This window comes from Malaclemys terrapin, chromosome 3 (assembly GCF_027887155.1).
Source record: "Malaclemys terrapin pileata isolate rMalTer1 chromosome 3, rMalTer1.hap1, whole genome shotgun sequence".
Lineage (NCBI taxonomy): Eukaryota > Metazoa > Chordata > Testudines > Emydidae > Malaclemys > Malaclemys terrapin.
In genome coordinates, this window is record NC_071507.1 from 196,289,290 (window position 1) to 196,309,967 (window position 20,678).

At 41.6% G+C, this 20,678-nt stretch overlaps 1 protein-coding gene across 7 annotated transcripts in view; it reads right to left on the minus strand.

Moving 5' to 3' along the window:
* PKHD1 (PKHD1 ciliary IPT domain containing fibrocystin/polyductin) overlaps positions 1-20,678 on the minus strand; it is a 390,722-nt gene that overhangs the window by 188,284 nt on the left and 181,760 nt on the right. For 6 of the 7 annotated variants that reach the window (XM_054023612.1, XM_054023614.1, XM_054023613.1 and 3 more), the window contains 5 exons: positions 15,760-15,967; positions 13,396-13,553; positions 10,604-10,798; positions 6,515-6,640; positions 3,956-4,089 (listed from right to left, as the gene is read on the minus strand). In XM_054023612.1, coding sequence (XP_053879587.1) covers positions 3,956-4,089; positions 6,515-6,640; positions 10,604-10,798; positions 13,396-13,553; positions 15,760-15,967 — 821 coding nt within the window. The remainder of the gene's footprint in view (positions 1-3,955; positions 4,090-6,514; positions 6,641-10,603; positions 10,799-13,395; positions 13,554-15,759; positions 15,968-20,678) is intronic. The other variant, XM_054023615.1, reaches the window with a different exon arrangement.

A 20,678-nucleotide genomic window follows, 5' to 3' on the forward strand; every position in this document is an offset into this window, starting at 1 on the left:
TGGGAGTTGTCTTACCAACTCTGAGAGGCCAATTAAGTAAGAGAAAAAAACTTTTGAAGTGATAATCAAGATAGCCCAGTACAGACAGTTTGATAAGAAGTGTGAGAATACTTACAAGGGGCAATAGATTCAATGTTTGTAATGGCTCAGCCATTCCCAGTCCCTATTCAAGCCTAAATTGATTGTATCTAGTTTGCATATCAATTCTAGCTCAGCAGTTTCTTGTTGGAGTCTGTTTTTGAAGCTTTTCTGTTGCAAAATTGCCACCCGCAGGTCTGTCATTGAATGACCAGACAGGTTAACGTGTTCTCCTACTGGGTTTTGAGTGTTATGATTCCTGATGTCATATTTGTGTCCATTAATTCTTTTGTGTAGAGACTGTCCGGTTTGGCCAATGTACATGGCAGAGGGGCATTGCTGGCACATGAAGGCTTGAGAGGCAATCCGGGCAATTTCAGGCTGGTAAGCCTAATTTCAGAACCAGGCAAATTGGTTGAAACTATAGTAAAGAACAAAATTATCAGACACACAGATGAACAATATATGTTGGGGAAGAGTTGGCTTTTGTAAAGAAAAATCATGCCTCACCAATCTATGAGAATTCTTTGAGGAGGCCACCATCATGTGGACAAGAGTGATCCAATTGACACAGTGTACTTAAACTTTCAGAAAACTTTTGACAAAGTCCCCCACCAAAAAGCTCTTAAGCAATGTAAGCAAACATGGGATAAAAGGGAAGATACTCTCATGGATCAGTAACTGGTTAAAAGATAGGAAACAAAGGCTAGGAATAAATGGTCAGTTTTCACAGTGGAAAGAGGTTAATAGCAGGGTCCGCCAAGGATCTGCACTGGGACCTGTACTGTTCAACATATTCATAAGCAATCTGGAAAAAAGGGTAAACAGTGAGGGAGCATTTTTACAGATGGTACTAAATTACTTAAGATAATTAAGTCCAAAGCTGACTGTGAAGAGTTACAAAGGGATCTCACTAATCTGGGTGATGGGGCAATAAAATGACAGATGAAATTCAGTGTAGGTAAATACAAAGTAATGCACACTGGAAAAAATAATCCCAACTATACATACAAAATGATGGGGGTCTAAATTAACTGTCACTGCTCAATAAAAAGACCTTGGAGTCATTGTGAATAGTTTTCTGAAAACATATATGCTCAATGTCCAGGGGCAGTCAAAAAGCTAACAAGCTGTTAGGAACCACTAAGAAAGGGATAGATAGTAAAACAGAAAATATCATAAATGTCACTATCTAAATCCATGGTACACCCACACCTTGAATACTGGGTGCAGTTCTGGTCACCCCAACTCAAAAAATATATACACCGCTACCTCGATATAACGTGACCCGATATAACACGAATTCGGATATAACGCGGTAAAGCAGTGCTCTGTGGGGGTGGGGCTGCGCACTCTGGTGGATCAAACCAAGTTCAATATAACACGGTTTCACCTATAATGCGGTAAAAAAATTTGGCTCCCGAGGACAGCGTTATATTGAGGTAGAGGTGTATTAGAATTGGAAAAGATAATGGCAACAAAAACGATTAGGGGCATGAACAGCTTCCATAGGAGGAGAGGTTAAAAAGATGAGGACTGTTCAGCATAGGAAAGAGATGACTAAGAGGGGATATGATAGAGGCCTATAAAATCATGACTGGTTAGGAGGAAGTGAATAAGGAAGTGTTATTTATTCCTTTTCATAACACAAGAACCAGGAGTCACCTAATGAAATTAATAGACAGCAGATTTAAAACAATCATAACAAAGTACTTCCTCACACAACGCATAATCAAGCTGTGGAACTTTTGTCAGGGGTTGTTGTGAAGACCAAGATTATAACAGGGTTCAGAAAAGAATTAGATAAATTCATGGAGGATAGGTCCATCAATGGCTATTAGCCAAAATGGTCAGAGATGCAACTCCATGCTCTGGGTGTCCCTAAATCTCTAACTGACCGAAGCTGGAATTGGAATAAGAAGGGATGGATCACTCAATAATTGCCCTATTCTGTGTATTCCCTCTGAAGCATCTGCCACTGGTCACTGTTGGAAGACTAGATGCTGGGCTAGACGGACCACTGGTCTGACCCAGTATGGTCATTCTTATGTTCTTATGAACCCTCATGATGTGCAGCTGTTTCAACTGATTAACTTCATGAGCATAGTACTGTGCCTAAAATCCTTCTTTCCTTCCCTGCAGTTCAGCATTTCTACTTTTTATATTAGGGTAGAGTCTAAAGGCCCCAAGCGAGATTAGGCACCATACAGGCACATAATAGGAGACTGTGCCTAACCCCAAAAGCCTACAAATATATTGTGGTCTTTCCTACAGTGACCGCATCTTTCCTTTTTTCTGTCAAGCACTTCTGGGTACTGTACAATAATTTCTCTACTAATAATGTAGATAAAGGGAGGTAGAATCCTGGTTTTCTTTTAGCCCTCAGTATCCTGCTATTGCAATGACTTATATACCCATCCCTTTAGATAGCAGATCACAATGGAGATTGCAATGAGCATCTGCTATTCCACCCACACTGGCTTGCAGAGGACAGGCCCCAGTAGGTTTTTTTGAAAAGGAGTTGTAATCCCAGTGGCTGGTTACATGTCCATGGCCTCAACTTCGAAATAGTTCTCTGAATTTCTATTATTGCCCACGAGCTAAACACATGTGTTGAAAACTGTCTGACTTAACTTCACAAGTACATTGACAGAGAAACATAGCAAGACCTTTAACAGCTGAACCATCGGGACTGAATCAGACAGCTCTAGGCTATGCCAATATACAACTGCGTAGATCTCTGTGTTTAGCGGTTCTGGAGTCATGCTACTCTGACCCTTTTTTTTTTTTTTAAACATAATAGATGCCTCCACTATGTTCTCTAAAATGGCCTGTAAAGTTGGGTATATGCTCTGCAGGGAACGAAATCAAAGTTCTCTCTTTGTTCTCAGGCAAACTTGTCATGAGAGTAACACAGGAAACCGGTTGGCCTGTTTCTCACCTTCAAAGTTAGGTGCAACTCTTTGAGGAGCATGGAGTGAAGGGGAAATCATGTCCTCATATGTAGTTCCTCGTTGGTTTCAGGTTTTATGGATTGGCAGTCCCGGAGTTTTTCTTGAGTTTTGGGTACAAATCCAAGTGGAATTCACTTGAAACCAGGGCCGGCTCCAGGCACCAGCTTAACAAGCAGGTGCTTGGGGCGGCCAAGGGAGGGGGCAGCACCTGAGGCAATTCGAGGGCAGCAGGTCCCTCACTCCCTCTAGGAGCAAAGGATCTGCCACTGAACTGCCGCTGCCGATCGCAGCTTTTTTTTTTTTTTGCTTGGGGCGGCAGAAATGCTGGAGCCAGATCTGCTTGAAACTGAGGAATTGTATTTGGTTTGCCATCCAGATCATGAAAAACGTTGAGTTTTTTAAAGTGTGATGGAAACAATAAAACTGGACCAGAATTGATCAGATCTGGGCCTAGGGATTTTGGCAAAACTTTGTGCACCTTCTGATGAACCCAAGATGACTTTGGACTTTGTAATGAAACATAAAAAGCTTGGAAGTTACATAGGGACTGGAATTTAGTTGCAAACATTTCACACCATATGTATGTGAGAGATTCTGTGTGTGTGTGTGTGTGTGTGTGTGTGTGTGTGTGTGTGTGTGTGTGTGTGTGTAGAGAGAGAGAGAGAGAGAGAGAGATGTCTGTGTGTGTGTATACACACACACACACACACACACACACACACAGAGAGAGAAAGAGAGAGAGAGAGAATATTATTTGGGAATATAGCATTGTGCACTTGTATTACTATCCTGTTTCAGTAACCATCCTTATTAAAATTCACTCAGTAAGTGACCAGCCTGTGTTTGGGTCACCCCGAGAACAATATTTCAGACCATTATGTTGTTCTTTGATACATTATGTTGTTCTTGTTTTTTACCCTTACCTCTATCTGGTTAGCAGGAGCCCTGATGTAGATCCCTGCTGGTGATAACGTTTCTATGTTGGAAAGTCCATCAGTTCCAGAAAGTCCAATCACTGTGTTGTGCCTGACTCTATTCCCCTGTTCCAACCACTCTCCTAAAATATAATCAGAGGCACAAATTCATCAAATACAGCTCCAACAATCATCACTCATGCAGATCACATATTATTCTGTATGTTTTATTCCCCCCTATACTGTTGTGCAAGGCACCGTGTGCTGGTTGGCTGCAGCTCTTCATCACAGAGGTGGCTGCATTTCTGCAGTGCTGTACATATACTATTTGCAAAGCACTCTGGAATCCATGTTACACCATAGAAGGAAAGTTGAGAGTGGGGCAGGATCAATTTAACATGGCAGAGATCTAAATATCAGGGGTGAAGATTATTACTGTGGTGCATAGTTGAAAGCTCAGATAGTTTCCACAGGGTGGAGAGGGAATTGTTGTTATTAATTTGTACTATGGTCGTGCCAAGAGGCCGGAACCAAGATCAGAGCCTCTTGTGCTAGGCTCTGTACAAACACAGAGTAAGACGGTCTCTGCCCCGAAGAGTTTACAATCTAAACAGAGAAGACAGCCAACAGCTAGAAAGAAGAGATATTATGATACACGTTGTACAAATGGGGAACAGAGGCACAGAGCGATGAGGTGAGTTGCCTAAATTCACACAGGCACCCTGTGACAGAGCCAGGAATTAAACCCAAAATCTCCTGAGTCCTAACCCAATGCCTTAACCATGTAAACCGAAATATTAAAAACATATCATGCAATCATGTACCAAAGCATCTTGAGTTTTTGCTTGCTGTTGTTTTATTTTGGTTGTTGGTTTTTTTGGTTGTTTTGGGGTTTTTGTTGTTGTTGTTTGAGCCATGAACTAGACAATGGGCAGAAGACAACAATGGATGCACCACTCACAGCAGCACACATGCCTCCTGCCTGCAGTAATTGGGTCCCCAAATTGTATGAATTGGCACAGAAAGGAAAGAAAAGCACTTTAACCTCCATCCTAAGGAAATGCCAGCCATCATCTATCTGGAAAATGGCAAGCCCTATCCAAGGAGCATGCAAGTCACTCTTGCCCTTCCTTTACAAGAAATATGGTTCTTGATAGGGATAACATACGCCAACTCTCCCTGAAATTCTTCCCCGGACACAGGTACCCTCCCACATATTAATTACCCTAAATTCAAGCTGATCTCCAGAAAAAAAATATGCATTGAGTTTGGGGCTTTATTTTTTCCACACACTCTGCAACCTCCATGGCATTTACCTTGGAACTAGATCATACTGAGACATATTTCCTTTTCAGATTGTATTTATTTCAGTCACAGCCATTATGAGGGCAAAAGTAGGATTGTACACTAGTGCTTTTGACAGTCATAGAGGTTTGAAAGGAGTCATAAAAAGTCTTGGCTTCCAGGCCAGGATCTTGTTTGCCAATTAACTTTAAGCCCAGAGCAACTTTTTATGACTGTCCTGCAAAACCCTAGAAAATAGGGGTTTAAATGAAATCATTGAGAGATTCCAATTCTAGAGCAGCAAACAGGCAGCTATAATAAATATGCCTTTACAGGTAACAAAATGATATATAAATTCATCTTTCAGACCCTCTGGAGCTACTGACATTGAAGCCATTAAAGACGTCTTGAGGATACAGAGTATTCAGACCGAAATTTCTGAGGACACATTTAGTTCAGCCCAGAGATTGGAAAGTCAGACTTATGTCTCAGCATGAAGGATGGGAGGAACGGATTTCCAAATTAAGACCTGGACAGGTTGAGCGCTGCACCTGTTTATAGTCAAAGTGATTTCAGTGGGACTCCAGTCAAGCGGAAGGCCTGTATGTGTGCACTGGATTGCAGAATCGGGGCCTAAGGCTTTTGTTTGTTTGTTTAAATTTAAATTGCTGTTTCTCATCCATGACTGGCGGCAGCCAAAACTAACGTGATATCATTACATACTCAGGCAGTATGGGATGCTGGTGGAACAGTCTGCAGACCAATCTCCAGCTTGCTTTAATGGTAGGTAGGAGAGAGATTTTGATTTGCAATATTTTTGTTATCTCAAGTTCCAAATCAGTCAAGTACCTAAGCCTGTGCTTGACTTTAAGCACGTGCTATCATCCCATTGTTTTCAATGTCACCTGATCAACACTAACGGGAAGTATGTGCTTAGGTGAACCGGATCTTTAAATATTACATCATAGAGTTCTTTCCATGACAGGTGAATCTCTATCTACTGTTAGATTGTAAAGAAAAGAGGTGGGGTGGGAGAGAAGTACCAATGGGACTGAACAAGCTCCATGCTGCTCATAAGACATGGACCCAAGGCATATATGGTTACAAGGAGATAGGTCCTCAGCATCTGCATGAGGAAGTTGGAGAGTGATATACTGGATTCCACAAGACTAGTGCCAGAGAACATGAATCGAACCTTCTTCCACCCAAGGAAGTTTTGATTAACAGTATCCTTGGCATAAAGAGCCACGTATAGGTTGATTGAAAATCCTCTGCTTCACTTACCCAGTAGAATCCCATGACCTAAAATGTTATAGAAAACATTATTGTCCACTCTTAGCTCTGAGGTCCTTGACAGACTGAGTCCCCGACCAAAGGAATCCCACACAGAGCAACCGCAAATGTAAGAATCTAGAAAGAAAAGGGTAGTGTCAGAGGAAAGCAAGAATATAACTCCAGGTTGCCTCCATTAAAGGTGATGTTTTTGTACAAACTATTATTCATCAACGCTGATGCTACTTGATTAATCCAACTTGCTGTGATGCTCCGATGAGACAGATTGCAATTTAAGCTGTTCACCCTTACCAAATTTTGCAATTTTATTTACCAACCTGCAAGTATTGCTTATATGATGAATTTTACCCTCTCAGTCCCAAAATGATTTCCAACTGGTAAAGTGTTTGCAACATTGTGACATTGCATCACAACATAATGAGGTTTTAAAGCAGCATCATGACATTGCAAAGTATTGTGGCATCATGCTTACACAAATATATCACATTTTCTATGATGTCACTATATTAAGTGAATTTGCATCACAACAATGTCATGCAGGTGAGTTTTTTTCTATACAACAAACTTTGAAATGTGGCCAGTTTAGCACAATCACACAAGACAACGAACATATGCCATCCAGTGATCCGCAAAGCAAGAATAAAAATGTCATTACACTGTGAGAGATCTTTTATATGTAACCCAGTAAGCCATATGCAAATTAGCAGACATGACTAATGTCAGGCCAGTGTGGGCTACATGCCAGGACAAAGGCAAAGCTTGCTCAGCTGATGTTCATATCCTGGACTTGATCTAGTTCCCTTTGACACCAATGGAAAGACTCCCATTGGTATGAACAGGAGTTGGAGGGACCCTACAACAGTCACCAGACTTTACTAGCAGTCTGCAGTAGTGATGGACAAACCTCCATGAGACTACAGTGGGGGAGGTCTAGGTTGGATATTAGGAAACACTATTTCACTAGGAGGGTGGTTAAGCACTGGAATGGGTTAACTAGGAGATGGTGGAATCTCCATCCTTAGAGGTTTTTAAGGTCCGGCTTGACAAAGCCCTGGCTGGGATGATTTAGTGGGTTTTGGTCCTGCTTTGAGCAGTGGATTGGACTAGATGACCTCCTGAGGTCTCTTCCAACCCTAATATTCTATGATTCTATGAATTCTATGATTCTACAAAGTTTGGCTAGGAATCTCATGAGAACCAACTTTACCCATGAGTTTTCCAGCTCTTCCTGCTTTCCAGTTGCTAGACTGAAACTAATGAAATATGCTCATTCTTAGTATTTTACTTCTGTTTCCAGTGCTGGCCAGACCATGATTATACAGAGAAGCAGCAAAAATGAACTATAATTTGAGGCGGGCTGCTAAGCAGAGGGGAAAAACAATTAAATATCTTAAAATCTTCAACAAGATTCATTAGGGGTTGAGTTCTAGGAATGGATAAAACTTAATGTGGATTTCCTATTTAAATCGAACCACCCCAGTCCAAAACACATTTCATGGAGCATGGACAGAGTCCCCTAAATACAAAATTTGGTTTGGTTTGGAATGTGGATTTTGAAGAAAACATAGAATCATAGAATTATAGCATTGGAAGGGACCTCAAGAGGTCATCTAGTCCAGTCCCCTCCACTCATGGCAGGACTATATTATCTAGACCATTCCTGATGGGTGTTTGTCTAACCTGCTCTTAAAAATCTCCAATCATGGAGATTCCACAACCTCCCTAGGCAATTTATTCCAGTGTTTAACCACCTTGACAGTTAGGAAGTTTTTCCTAATGTCCAACATAAACCTCCCTTGCTGTAATTTAAGCCCATTGCTTCTTCTCCTATCTCAGAGATTAAGAAAAAAAAATTCTTCTTCCTCCTTGTAACAACCTTTTACATGAAAACTGTTATTGTGTCCCCTCTCAGTCTTCTCTTTTCCAAACTAAACGAACCCAATTTTTCAATCTTCCCTCATAGATCACATATTCTAGACCTTTAATCATTTGTGTTGCTCTTCTCTGGACTCTCCAATTTGTCCACATCCTTCCAGAAATGTGGCACCCGAAACTGAACACAATACTCCTGTTGAAACCTAATCAGCGCAGAGAAGAGCGGAAGAATTACTTCTCCTGTCTTGCTTACAGCACTCCTGCTAATACATCCCAGAATGATGTTCACTTTTTTTGCAACAGTGTTACACTGTTAGACTCATATTTAGCTTGTGGTCCACTATGACCCCCAGATCCCTTTCCGCAGTACTCCTTCCTAGGCGGTCATTTTCCATTTTGTAGGTGTGCAACTGATTGTTCCTTCCTAAATGGAGTCCTTATTGAATTTCATCCAATTTACTTCAGACCATTTCTCCAGTTGTCCAGATCATTTTGAATTTTAATCCTATCCTCCAAAGCATTTGTAACCCCTCCCAGCTTGGTAGCATCCACAGACTTTATAAGTGTACTCTGTATACCATTATCTAAATCATTGATGAAGATATTGAACAGAACTGGACCCAGAACTGATCCCTGCGGGACTCCACTCATTATGCCCTTCCAACATGATTCTGAACCACTGATAACTACTCTCTGGGAATGGTTTTCCAACCAGTTTTGCACCCACCTTACAGTAGCTCCATCTAAGTTGCAGTTCCCTAGTTTATTTATGAGAAGGTCATGTGGGACAGTATAAAAAACTTTACTAAAATCAAGATATACCACGTCTACTGCTTCCCACCATCCACAAAGGTTGTTACACTGTCAAAGAAAGCTATCAGGTTGGTTTGACACGATTTGTTTTTGAGAACTCCATGATGACTGTTACTTATCTTATTATCTTCTGGATGTTTGCAAATTGATTGCTTAATTATTTGCTCCATTATCTTTCTGGGTACAAAAGTTAAGCTGACTGGTCTGTAATTCCCTGGGTTGTCCTTATTTCCGTATTTAAGGATGGGCACTATATTTGCCCTTTTCTGGTTTTCAGGAATCTCTCCCATCTTCCATGACTTCTCAAAGATAATTACTAATGGCTCAGATATCTCCTCAATCAGCCCCTCGAGTATTCTAGGATGCATTTCATCAGACCCTGGTGACTTGAAGACATCTAATTTGTCCAAGTAACCTTTTTCTTTCCCTATTTTAGCCTCTTCTGATCCTACCTCATTTTCAGTTGCATTCAATATGTTAGATGTCCAATAACCACCGACCTTCTTGGTGAAAACCGAAACAATGACATCATTAAGCACTTCTGCCATTTCCACATTTTCTGTTATTATTCCTTCCCCCCGCCCTGATTGGTCCTTGGTCTTCCTCTTGCTTCTAATGTGTTTGTAGAATGTTTTCTTGTTACCCTTTATGTCCCTAGCTAGTTTGAGCTCGTTTTGTGCCTTGGCCTTTCTAATTGCTTGTGTTATTTGTTTATATTCATCCTTTGTAATTTGACCTAGTTTCCCCTTTTTGTAAGTCTCTTTTTTTATTTTTAGATCATTGAAGATCTCCTGGTTAAGCCAGGGTGGGCTCTTGCCATACTTCCTATCTTTCCTATGCAGTAGGATAGTTTGCTCTTGTGCCCTTAATAATGTCTCCTTGAAAAACTGCCAACTGTCTTCTATTGTTTTTCCCCTTAGACTTGTTTCCCATGAGATCTTAACCTACCAACTCCCTGAGTTTGCTAAAGTCTGCCTTCTTGAAATCCATTGTCTTTATTATGCTGTTCTCCTTCCTACCATTCCTTAGAATCATGAACTCTACCATTTCATGATCGTTTTCATGCCCCAAGTTCAATCAGTGGAGGCCTGATTCGTGGTATTTCTTGGGCCTATCTCCGATCTATAATAATCATCAATAGCACCTATTTCTTATACAGTATAGCAGTTTTCATCAATAGATCCCACGGCACTTCACAGTCTTTAGTGTCTCTACCCTGACAAGACCCCTGAGAGTTGGGGCAGTGCTATTATCCCCCATTTTACAGATAAGGAGCTGAAGCACAGAGAGGCCAAGTGACTTGGCTGAGTTCACAGAGGAAGTTGGTGGCAGAGCAGGTAACTGAACTGAGGTCTCCCAAGTGCTAGGCAAGGGCCCTAACCAGTCTCTCACCAGTCATACGGGCATCCCCGGCAATGGTCAGTGCACTCAGTTGCTGCTGGAATGCTTGGCCCACGTGCTGGAATTGAACACCTTCCAAATGGATGTGACTGTCCTCACCCTGGAAAGCCTGCACAATAACAACGGCCCCCATATCCCGGGATCCTAGCGTCCTCTCACTCCTCTTGTACAGACATGCCGAGGCATCTGAAATACAGCAGAGAGAGTCTGTCAACGGCACAGCTCCACAGTGACTCTATGCTCCATGCAAAGTACTAAGCCATGTCTTTCCATGCATAAGAGCTGATCCTTTTTAGAGGGACGTATATTGAAACCTGCAGGAAGCTGAAGTCATTTTATGCTTCGGTAAGCTCCTTCTGTTCAGTTCTAAATAGATCTGTGCCTGGGAAAGATGAATTTGACATTGATTTACTTTGGGTCAGATTTGTGAAAAGGCGATTGGGCATGGATGTATTTGAATTAAACTGCAATGAGAATACTTCAAAATTCTTTATGAACATTAGCTCTTCACAGTACCTCTCAGAGGTGTAAGTAAAGACTATTACCCCCACCTGGCAAGTGGGGAAAAGTGAGACACAGAGCTTAAGTAGCAACTTGCTCAGGGTCAAAGATGGAAGCAGGGCTCCGTGACTGGCACTCAGATCACACCTCTCTCTTGTTGGCAAAGGTTAGGGAGGATTTAAATGGGATTGAGTATGAACAATCTCCTTGTCCCTAGAGATTGCTCTTCCAGGTCAGACATGAGGCACACAGGTGGGTAGCATATGGAGATTTGTACTACCACTGCCCAAGCTATGCCTGTTCTGAGGCTAGACAGAGAATTTCAGTCTCCAACACTGTCTGGTCACTTTTAATAGCATTGTTTTATTTATTTTCTTTTATTTTTAAGAAAGAACTGTAACAACAAAATCCACTGCGACGCTGACAACCAAGGTGCCAGCTCATGCCAGAGCTGCAGGGCAATTCACTTGTGTATTAGTATAGATAAAAGTGGTTGTTAAATGTAGAAGAGTGTATTTGGTGCTTAAACTTCATGAAAACGAGTGGGATGTTACGTTCTTTGTTTTAACTTATCTGTATCCTGGTATAATGGAGTAGCAAACATGTACATTGTATACACCCCTGTAACTAAGTAACCCACCAAACGAGCCGTCAAATGAGAAAGAAGCCTTGTGCAATTCAAACGAAGAACGTTAACAGAAAAGAGCTCATTTCGAAGCAAGTGGGCATTGTGTGTGATGATCGGAGGTCAAAGACTCAAAATGCGTTCCTCTCTCCGTCACCAGAGGAAAAGCCCACATGGCTTCTCACAGCTTGTTTTCTGTGACAAGAAGCTATAAATATGGATTCCAGGAAAGAGCCTACATCTCTGGACTACTTGGACTCTTACAGGGAAGTGTACCAGATGCAAAGCAGAGTCCCCAGAGACTATCTGGGAACCCTGAAAAGACTTTTGGGAAACTGGCAGTTTATTACATCCCTGCCGCCATTTGGAATTACAAACTGTGACTCACCTGTACATATATTTGACCTGCCTTAACCTCTCAATAACTCACATTTCCTTTTCTTAACTAATAAACCTTTAGTTAGCGTACTACAGAATTGGCTACCAGCATTGTCTTTGGTGTAAGATCTAGTCTCTTGGGACTGGGAGCAACCTAAATGTGATGTGATTTTTGGTTTAAATGATCTCTTATCATAAAATCCAGTTTGTCTGGCTGGTAAGATAGACTGGAGAATCTAACAGGACTGTCTGTGACTCTATGATAAGACTGGTATAAATGATCCAGGAGTTCACATTTGTTACTGGTTTGATGAAATCGAATTACAGAACACACCACCAGATTGGGGTGTCTGCCCTGTTTTTTGACAGTCTGCCCTGAGTAAGGCACTCACAGTCATGAGCCGCTCCAGACAATCTGACACCACCCAAATCATCTTCTTGTTATTCCTCTGACAACCACAGCTTCACTCTAACACAAATAAAACCACGCCCACTCCTCCTGCATATCAGTGACAATATTCCCGGGTGCCAGAGTAAACCCATGGGGCTGTACCAACAATTGGCTGCTGCATACCAAATGAAGTCTTGTGTCGAAAGTTTAAAGCAGACAGAATTTTAGTTTTAAAGGAAAGCATGTGCAGTCAGCCGTCCTAATTATCACCCCAAATTACAGTCACTGGGTGTGGTTCTGCTCTCTTTTACACAAGAACTGCTGGGTGAATCAGGAACCCCGCCCTGGAAGTCAGTGGAGTTATACAGGCATAAAACCAGTGTAAGTGAGAAGAAATCAAACCAATTATCTTTATTTTATCATGTTTTACAAATGCACTTAGTAACATCTCAGTCTTCTACACTCAAGACTACAGAAAGGATTGGGAGATTTTCTTTAAGTCACTAATTAGTAAACACAATTAAAAGTTTAACATAATATGTACACGGAAACATTATTTTCAAAAGATATCCTCTTTTTTACCACTTTAGGCTCATTTTAAAAAGGTGGTGGGGGGTTTCCGAAGATGGCTTGCAACAACAACATGAGGATAACACATCTGCAAGATAACAAGGAAATTCAGTTCAACCGCTGAGACTTCATACTTTCATGTCAAACAATCTCTGGAAAGATAAGTTCACTTTCCTGGTGCTGAGTGGGCTTCAAAGTTATTCTGTTCAGAAGGATTTCTAATAAAATGATATATCATAATGTGATGTCAAAGTAAGAATACTGCCTTTATTTATTTCTTTTCCTCTGAACATGTCTCTATCCAAAGAAACTTCTTACCTCCTGACACACCTGCTTCGGCGCACTCCCTTAGGTGGGACATCCTCTCTCTGGTGAGGTTTCCTCGGACAACAATTCTCCTGCTAAGCAATGCCACAACAGCTTTCAGAGCAAAGCGCTGCCCATGCACCCACTCTTCTCCAGAGCTGTGAGGGTACCTATACAAAGCATAGCAACAGACACAAGAACATGACTGCCGGAACGTCTGCAGGAAGCATCCGTTCATCCTGAGCTTAGAGATGGAAACTTCACAATTCAGAGCTGGGTCCAAACTAGTTTTGTTAAGTTCCAGGCTCTAGCTCTGAGTCCAGCTCTATTTCATAACTACAACAGCAAATTCCTATGAATTATAAAAGGGTTTGGGAGTATGGAAAGACTCTGGTTGGTTTGAAAAGATTTCAATATGTTCTATGCACACACACACACAAAATCAGAATGAAATCTGAATCCACCAGATTCCTTCATTATGACCCTAAACTCACATCAGGTTCATAGAAAAGTTCACCTAGAGTGACCCAGGCTGAAGTTTAATATTATGAGCCAAATTATGCTCTCAGGTGACATCCGTATATTTCAGACAATTGTGGTATGGGGCCCAATTCTATTGCCATTACAATCATTGGCAAATCCTCACTAGTTTAGTAACAGTTTTGTTGCAGTTTTATATGTTTGAGCTTTGTTCATTTATTCCATCCTATCTCTATCCTATTCAGAAATATAGCTGGTCAAAAAAGGGGGGCTGTGTGGGAGGGGAACAGAGAATTTTGATTTTTGGTGGAAATTCATATAATGAAATATTTTGGCCAAAACCCAACATATTTTTAGTTGGAAATGTTACCATGGTATTTCAGGACAGTTTTAGTTTGAGTGCCTCATGCTCCTATCCTCTTCTATAGGCCAGGCTCCCTGGTTGGACTACATCCCCCATGCTGCAACTTGGTCTCCTCTCGTAGAGACAGGGGGTGCTGCATTACAGGAGTCCTAAGCCCTGGTACATCATGAGAGATGTAGTTTGGCCAGGAGCCCAGTGAATACAGCAGATTAGGGGCTGGAGACAATCAAACTACAGCTCCTGAGAGGCCCTGTAGCGGCATTTCCAAATCAAAATAGTTTGGTTTGAGGCATTCAGTTAGTCAACAACAACCACAAAATCATTTTTTCCACAGACACTTTTTGCAAAAATTTTCATTTAGTCAAAAACCCAATTTTCCAGTGAAAAACAGTTTCATTGGAAAATTGTTGACCAGCCCTATTCAGAATACATAGGGCCCTAATGATCTCCAAATATTGCTTTTCTTGGCCAGCATTTTTCAGGCAACTAGAAACCAAATGTAGGACTTACGATACCCACACCTACCACACATTATTTTACTCTGTACCCCATTTTAATAATTAAGGGCATCAAACTCTAGTAACCTGAGAAGACTCTGTAATGTTATCTCCAACATGGAAGCACAGACTACCACCACTGGGCAACCAGGACCATCTCAGACACCACTATCCAAAAAGAATGAACATTTTTATTACACTTGGGTTGTTTGGTTTATTTTTGGAAATGCCCCAGCTGTATGTGCCCTGGCAAAGAAAAGGAAAATTAAAGCAAAACAAATATGCTCAATGTCCAATAGGGTCATTCTACTAAGAAATATCAGAGGGGTAGCTGTGTTAGTCTGTATCGACAAAAACAACAAGGAGTCCAGTGGCACCTTAAAAAGACTAATAAATCTGTTAGTCTTTAAGGTGCCACCGGACTCCTCGTTGTTTCTACTAAGAAATAAATGTTACCTAACTCAGCTTTGCAAATTCTACTCTCCTGCTCAGAGTAAATTTTTTTTAAGTGGGTTCAGTAAAATATCATCAGAGGTTGTTTTTTTGGGGGGGGGATAATGATTATTCATTATCATAAATAAGGGTGAGAAGCTGTTTTTGTGCCTGCAGTTGTAGAGTTTTTCATAACAGTTTTGAAGGTTTAATTGCTATGGAAAAGCTCTCTGCAGATTGTTCAAAGTCCACTGGCTGGTTCTTGGTTTGCTCTTGACGCACACTGGAATGTATCATTGCAGGGTGATGTCAGTTTCTGTAAAACTGCTCAAAGAAAGGTATTTATATAATATTGTCATCACTTTATATTGGAATTGTTGCGATTCCTGATCCTGACTCCCATGCTTTACTGACTTTTTTTCTACATATGAAAAATAATCTGTAATAATTTAAAGCAGATTAACTATTCTGGATCAACACTTATTCTGGAATAAGAGCATCTACATAGGGAGTTAACCAGGAATACTTAATCAAGAATAACTTCCTGTGTAGACAAACCACGAGTTAGCTACCTGTTGTTGGGATCCCCCAAGACCCACTTACCTGAGAGGTGATCTAAGATAGAGTTCAGTGTTGTTCACTGCCTCAATTGTGACAATTTCCTCTTGCCGATACGTATCTCCAGGACCGGTTCCACTCACAATAACTTCATCCCCAGGCTGCCAGTCGACAGGCTCATCTAGGAATATCCTAGAGTCGTTAACGCACGCTGCTGACTTCAGGTGTGTGAACACCACTTCTGGCACCCAACCTAGGAATAATACATGAAGAAATGAACTGGGTAGTTATGCGTCACAAAGGAGGACTCGACAAATCACATTAGCTGGGTGCTTAGAAAATACTGGCTAGTCATTCAGACTATGACCAGGAGTACACTAAAAAGTTACTTTGACCCAGCTACATTGCTCAAGGGGCATGAAAAATGCACACTCCTGAACAACGTAATTAAGTGTAGATAGCGCTAGGTCGGAAGAATTGTTCCAATGACCTAGCTACCACCTCTCAGGGAGGTGTATTAACTACAGCAATGGGAGCACCCTTCCTGTTGCTGTAGTGTTTCTACACAGAAGTACTGCAGCTGAGCCACTCTAGCGGTTTAAGTGTAGACATAGCCTTTGCTACAGTCAATGCTACAAAAGAGTATCTGTGATCATTTGTTGGATTACTAAAACAGAAACACTGTCACAGCGAATTCATGGTTTTCCCACTCTACTGATTTCATTTGCTGCAAATATTTGAACAAGTGTGGTTGGTTGTTCAAAAGGATGTTTGTGGAAAGTGAAAGCCTTGTGACGATCCAGGAGAATGAGTGTTTGTGCCAGATGCGTTTGCATAGCCATCTCTAAATCAGAGAACAGAAAGAATACCATGGCCAATATATTCAAGAGACTAGTGATTGCCTCCCAGCTGGGAAAATCTGGCCATTTTAAGCTATAATTAAAAAAAATACTGAATTGTTAATGATATTGCAGTGCTATGCGCAATTATTGTCGTTTTCCTGAACATTTTTGTTGCATTGTTTTGTTTTTTGTTTTACACATTTATATGGAAAATGTCTCTCCAAATCCCAATCTACATTATTACATTCAAATAAACTAAATTCCTCATAAGTTTCCATTTCATATCATCGGCTTCCTTGCTTCCTGCCCTGAACTGTTGTGCAACGTAGTGGTGTGCTGTTGAAGGGTTGCCACGTTCTGGGCAGGAGATGGCTGCACATAGGTGTCCTGGGATCCTTCTGGATGAAATGCACCAGATACGGGACATAACAAATATCTTGATCATTCTGGCTTTTAAAACCATGTGAAAAAAGCCTCTGGCCAGAATAAGCCTGCCAGGAACTGAATATGGTTTAAATAATATGTTGATGAATAACTATTAAAATAAAGTATCAGAGGGGTAGCCGTGTTAGTCTGGATCTGTAAAAAGCAACAGAGAGTCCTGTGGCACCTTTAAGACTAACAGATGTATTGGAGCATAAGCTTTCGTGGGTGAATGCCCACTTCGTCGGATGCATGCATTCACCCACGAAAGCTTATGCTCCAATACATCTGTTAGTCTTAAAGGTGCCACAGGACCCTCTGTTGCTTATTAAAATAAAGTGAGGCATTGCCTTTATCTCTTGATTATACCATCTCTCCACACTGCTTTGGAAATCCTGTCTTAACCCTATAATATGGATCCGTATCTAGACAGAACCTTAATGTAGATATGACTTAATGAGTTAACATTGACACAAAGAAAAGTTGGGAATATAGTTATAGTATAGGTGTCGGCAACCTTCAGCACGTAGCCCATGAGGGTAATCCAAAGGCAGGCCACGAGACATTTTTTTTACGCTGACCATCCCTGTGGCCTGCCACTTTCCACAGCTCCCACTGGCTGGGAACGGCAAACCGCAGCCACTGGGAGCTGGGAGGGGGCTGTGCCTGCGGATGGTCAATGTAAACAAAATGTCTCACAGCCCACCTTTGGATTACCCTGATGGGCCGCGTGCTGAAGGTTGCCGACCCCTGTGATAGTACAAGTATCTCTCTGAAGATGACCTCTAAGGACTTGTCTACATGTGAAACACTAGAGCAGCTGTGCCACTGTAGCTCTTCAGTGTAGACACTGCCTATGCTGATGGGAGGCCCCCTCCCATGGGCGTAGGTAATCCACCTATCTGAGAGGTGGTAGCTAAGTCACCAGAAGAATTCTTCCATCCATTTAGTGCTTTCTACAACAGGGATTAGGTCAACTACATTGCTCAGAGGTGTGGATTTTTCACATCACTGAGCAACGTAGATGGGTCGACCAAACTTTTTAGAGTAGACCACGCTTAAGGGAATGGAAATGAGCTACTGAGGGTAATAATACTCTGAAATCCTTGGTGAAAGGTTCTGCATAAAGGCAATGGGGAATGTGCGGCCCCACTGAAAACAATGAGCAATTTGCCATTACTTCAATGGAGCCAGGATTTGACCCAATGTACCTAAACAAAAGACTTGGTAGAAACCTTTTTTTTAGAAACCGTTTTTTTTTTTTGTTTGTTTTTTTTTTAACAACTAAAAGGTATTGGTTTTGTGGTTGTTGAAAAATAAGATTTTGATGACAATGACATTTTTTTGTCATTATTCAACAATGACAATTTTTTGACAATGACTTTTTTGTCTTTTTTGCTAGTGAAATTTTGAAGAAAATTTTTCAACACATTTCTGAATGTTTTTGAAATTTTGAAAATTTTCCATGGAAACGTGGAAAAAAATCCCATGCTCTTTTTGTAGTTATTTTATTTTTTTTATTCTTCTCACTTTCCCCCCCTGCAAGTAAGTAAATAAGTGACAGAAGGGAGATGAACAAACATTCAAAATGCATTTTTTTAAAATGAAATAAAAATTGTTATTTAGAAAAATGCATTTAAAACCTTTTGTCCACAACGTGGGGGAAAAAAATCATAAAATTTTGAACACAAAAACTCTTCCTTTTTTCCAGGAAAAATAATGTTAAGCTCCACTTAATACAGGGGTTCTCAAATTGGTGGTCAGGACCCCTCAGGGGGTCATGAGGTCATCACATGAGGGGTTGCGAGCTGTCAACCTACACCCCAAACCCCGCTTGCCTCCAGCATTTATAAGGGTGTTAAATATATTAAAAAGTGTGTTTAATTTATTGGGGGGGAGGTTGCACTCAGAGGCTTGCAACGTGAAAGGGGTCGCCAGTAAAAAAGTTTGAGACCCACTGACTTAAGACACTTATTCACTAATCCTCACAGTAGCTTGCTGAGATAGATCCTAGCGGTATCCCCAAGTAGAAGGGTAAAAGGAGACATAGACCCAAACCCTGGGCCTGATGGTGTCAACGACAAATCTTCCATTGACTTCAAAAGAAGCATGTTTGGGGCTCTGGAAGGCAAAGTTACACCACTCTTCGGCTACACACTAAATTAGTGGTAAAGTTGGGAGCAGACTTCTGGCTTCCAGTCCCTCACCCTTATAAGTGGACACACTCCAAAGCCCGCAGTCACCAATCCCTTTCAGTCCAGTGCCTTCCCTACTTTGCCCTTTTTTCTTCGCTAGAAGACGTTTGCTCTGACTTTTTACATTCCCTTTTCTCCAGCAGACATTCAAACAGACGTGTCCAGTGAGATCCGACTTGTGCAACAGCGTCAGGGAGAGCACGTGGCACATATTCAACCTCCTATGATACATTTTCCCTCACTCCTCTGCAATAGATCATAATTTACCGTTAGCCCACAGAGAGTTATTGTCCTCCCTGGTTGTACTAAAGAAAAGTAATAATACCAGAAATCACCAGGGGTAGATGTTGCATCCAATACATCATTTTTCAAATTATTTTAAGCAAGCTTCCCTCTTAGTTTACTCTTTTGTTTTCTGTGAGCCCTCTGTCCGTTGGCCTGATTTTTCTCTCACTTGCACTCCGACAGTCAGGAGTAACTGCACTGAAGTCAATAGATTTACACTGGCATAACAGAAAACTCAGGCATTTACATCCAGTTATTCTGAACCATTTTTGAATGCCTTCTGTGTGTATGAACGGGACAGTATGTTTCCAGCTTGGGTCACTGTAAGGACCAAGGCAATCAGGCCTAACCATGCAAGTCAGAAGCCAGAAACTAGAGCCAGGAGGACATAGCCAGAGATAGAATCAAGGATCAGGCCAAGGATCAGACGTAGGGCATATGAGCATGGACCTGGAGTGAGGCAGATGGATATCTGTGATAAGGAGGGCAGGAACAGGATGGAAGGCAGGGCTCAGGGTGCAAGCAAGGATGCAGAGCCTCAAAGCAGTAGACAGCCATAAATTCACCTAGCTGTTCAGACAGCTTCCTGTGCCACCTTCTGGCTTAAACATTGCATTTGAGCCAATTGGCGGGGACAGACATCTCTCCCAAACAGGAGCTCTTGGCCAGCTAGAGTTTTACCTGCCCCCTTTTCCAGTAGATCTAAAGAGCTTCAGGGTGGCAGCTGCCTGGGGTACTGCAGGCCTGGGTTCAAAACCCAGACTTGATTACTGTTTAAAGTTGTTTTTTTTTCCCACATGGAGTCAAAGGTTCCATAATTACACCCAAGCTTTACTAAAGAGAGAAATCAACCCATCAAGGAATCATTTTACCCTATTTGTTGTTTCTTTTTTAACGTTACTTAAAAAACAAAATAACTTGCTAATTATTCTCCCTCCCTACTAGAGTGCTCATGGGAGAAGTGGACTAGCAGACAGTCGAGGTTAGTATCAGTGGTGGAGCACCAGATGAAGAAAGGGACACAACATGATAAGATGTGTATGATAGCCTGGAGGCAGGGCTGGCTCCAGGCACCAGCGCAGGAAGCAGGTGCTTGGGGCGGCCAATGGGAAGGGGTGGTACGTCCGGGTTTTCGGCGGCAATTCGGCGGTGGGGCCCTCAGTCCCTCTCGGAGGGAAGAACCGACCGCCGAATTGCCACTGAAGAATGAGGCTTTTTT